The sequence below is a fragment of the Lepidochelys kempii genome, chromosome 17, assembly GCF_965140285.1.
Source record: "Lepidochelys kempii isolate rLepKem1 chromosome 17, rLepKem1.hap1, whole genome shotgun sequence".
NCBI lineage: Eukaryota > Metazoa > Chordata > Testudines > Cheloniidae > Lepidochelys > Lepidochelys kempii.
Genome location: NC_136396.1, coordinates 10,801,637 through 10,803,656, shown reverse-complemented (window position 1 = coordinate 10,803,656; position 2,020 = coordinate 10,801,637). Strand labels below are relative to the sequence as shown.

At 43.2% G+C, this 2,020-nt stretch overlaps 1 protein-coding gene across 14 annotated transcripts in view; it reads right to left on the bottom strand.

Annotated features, from left to right (window-relative positions):
* The window catches only part of RAP1GAP2 (RAP1 GTPase activating protein 2), a 265,430-nt gene that overhangs the window by 5,678 nt on the left and 257,732 nt on the right, over positions 1–2,020 (bottom strand). For all 14 annotated transcript variants that reach the window (XM_073315725.1, XM_073315710.2, XM_073315712.2 and 11 more), the window contains one exon: positions 1,239–1,277. In XM_073315725.1, the coding sequence (XP_073171826.1) occupies positions 1,269–1,277 (9 nt within the window). In that variant the 3' untranslated portion in view covers positions 1,239–1,268. The remainder of the gene's footprint in view (positions 1–1,238; positions 1,278–2,020) is intronic.

The following is a 2,020-nucleotide window of genomic DNA, read 5'->3' as shown; positions in this document are numbered from 1 at the left end:
CTGCAAAAAAAAAAAAAAAAAAAAGGCAAAAAGAGAGAATAAAAACGATAGAGGAGAAAATTCTCAAGAAAGGGTCAGCGACAGTATGAATAAGACGTGCCACTTTCAGAGTTCCACAAAGCACTATGAGGCTGTAGAAACTTTCACCTGCAAGTGGAAAGTATGGTCCAAGCCAACTGGAATCTTCAGCTGAGATCAGTGGGCTTTGGATCAGGCCCATATTATTTGCTGAAGGTAGTGATAACTGTAAACATGAAAGGCCAGATTTTTCACAGGTGCTGAGCCACTCCATCTCCCTCTGAAGTCACAGAAGAGTTAGGATTAGCAGTGCTGCAAACTCTAAGTATTGAAAACTCATGAGTCAGCACGCACAGAGCAGGAGATTGGCCTGGTTTTAAAAAATTATATATTTTGGGATGCGTCTGGGGTTTGAGGCTGTTAACCACAATTATGAGGGCTAGAAACTTTTTAATTGAATGAAAGCTGAGGTTTTTGTGAAGTAACAGGACTCCAAGAGCTGGGGCCTTAACAAAAAACACAACTATCACAAGACCTGCAATGAAACCACTAGAATTTCCAACATTGGCCTTGCAAGCTGCTCATCAGTATATTTCAACCTTGACTTGGAGGGGGTGACCCATAAGCCAGAAGAGTAGCCAGGCGCAAACCTCCTCTGATGAAACAGAGTTGTTGCCAGTTCTGATGGAGGTATTTTCTGCTGTGGACACATGTCTGTTTAGAACTAGACTGAGACCCCATCCCCACCCCCCAAGTTATTATAGCCATTAGCTGATAAACTGCTAAGGGTTGCAAAACAGTTCCCATTACAATTCCATGTTTTAAATGCTTCTAAAACATACCTGATGAGCTGAATAGTTCCATGCATGAGGTCTGCCCTGCCCAAATGTTTTTTTGGCAAGGAGAATTGTGAGGACGGGATGTCTGAGCAACTTATTCAGCCTGGTTTTTTTCCAGTTATGAGAATGAACAAAATGGATCCTTATTCTCACTGTAAAAATTCTAACCACTCCTTTAAAAAAAACAGTGCAACAGCTAGAACCGTTGACCTTGCCACAGTGAGATCTATTAACTGGCCGAACAATCGCCCCATAAGGGAACTGATGGAAGCCCCACTGGGACTCTTAAAACTATGCTAGATAAAACCCAAGTAAATATACTATAACTGCACTGGCGGGGGAATGGACAAATCATCTTAGACCATATTACAAAACACTTACCTTTTACAAGTTCATGTCGTCTGTTGCCTGCTAGTGACTCTATATAAAAGAAAAAAAGCAGACCACAGATTTTTTTCATACAAATAAAGGGACAACTGTGTAAAAACCTTTTTACCCTGCCCCTCCTGTATTTCTTAACTTGATCTACAGTTGTCCCCAAGAGGCCTCCAGGATGGTCAGAAATTAGATTCACATTGCTAGTAACAGAATGGGTGAAAAAAATGCTGATGAAATTTTTACAAAGACAACTTCATCATTACAATTTTGAAGCATTTGGACCAGCTTTAACGGGTACCCCACGGCTGTTGCCCAGGGACTGGCCATCAACAGACCTTCTGCTTTTCCCAATCCTTTTTTCTGCCCTCCCCTTTCCTTTCCATAAAAGCAACACTGTACCCATTTTACACAACTGAGCCACCTGACGCCAGAAGAAACCAAGTCGTCTAGTTGGAAATGCCATGCTTTGTGGCATTTCCCGGGCTGGTGTGCGTCAATTAACATGGGCATGTATGATGCTGACTCTGGGAACCCACTGCAAGAGACTGTGCTAAGAGCATGTTTAATTTAGTGTGGGGAGGGAGAGGGGAGATGTGTGTGTACATGAGACCCCGTATCTTTTGTTATGGGGCTTATACAGAGAACCATGCTCATTCCTTGGCCTCAGACTGGAACTTCTCTCCTCAGGTTCTGTTCTGGAGCAACCAGTGAGTTGCCCCCTCTGTCAGTTTGGTGGTGGTGGTGATTGCATAGTCTTCCCTCTCCTTGTGGGCTGATGTGAGCTA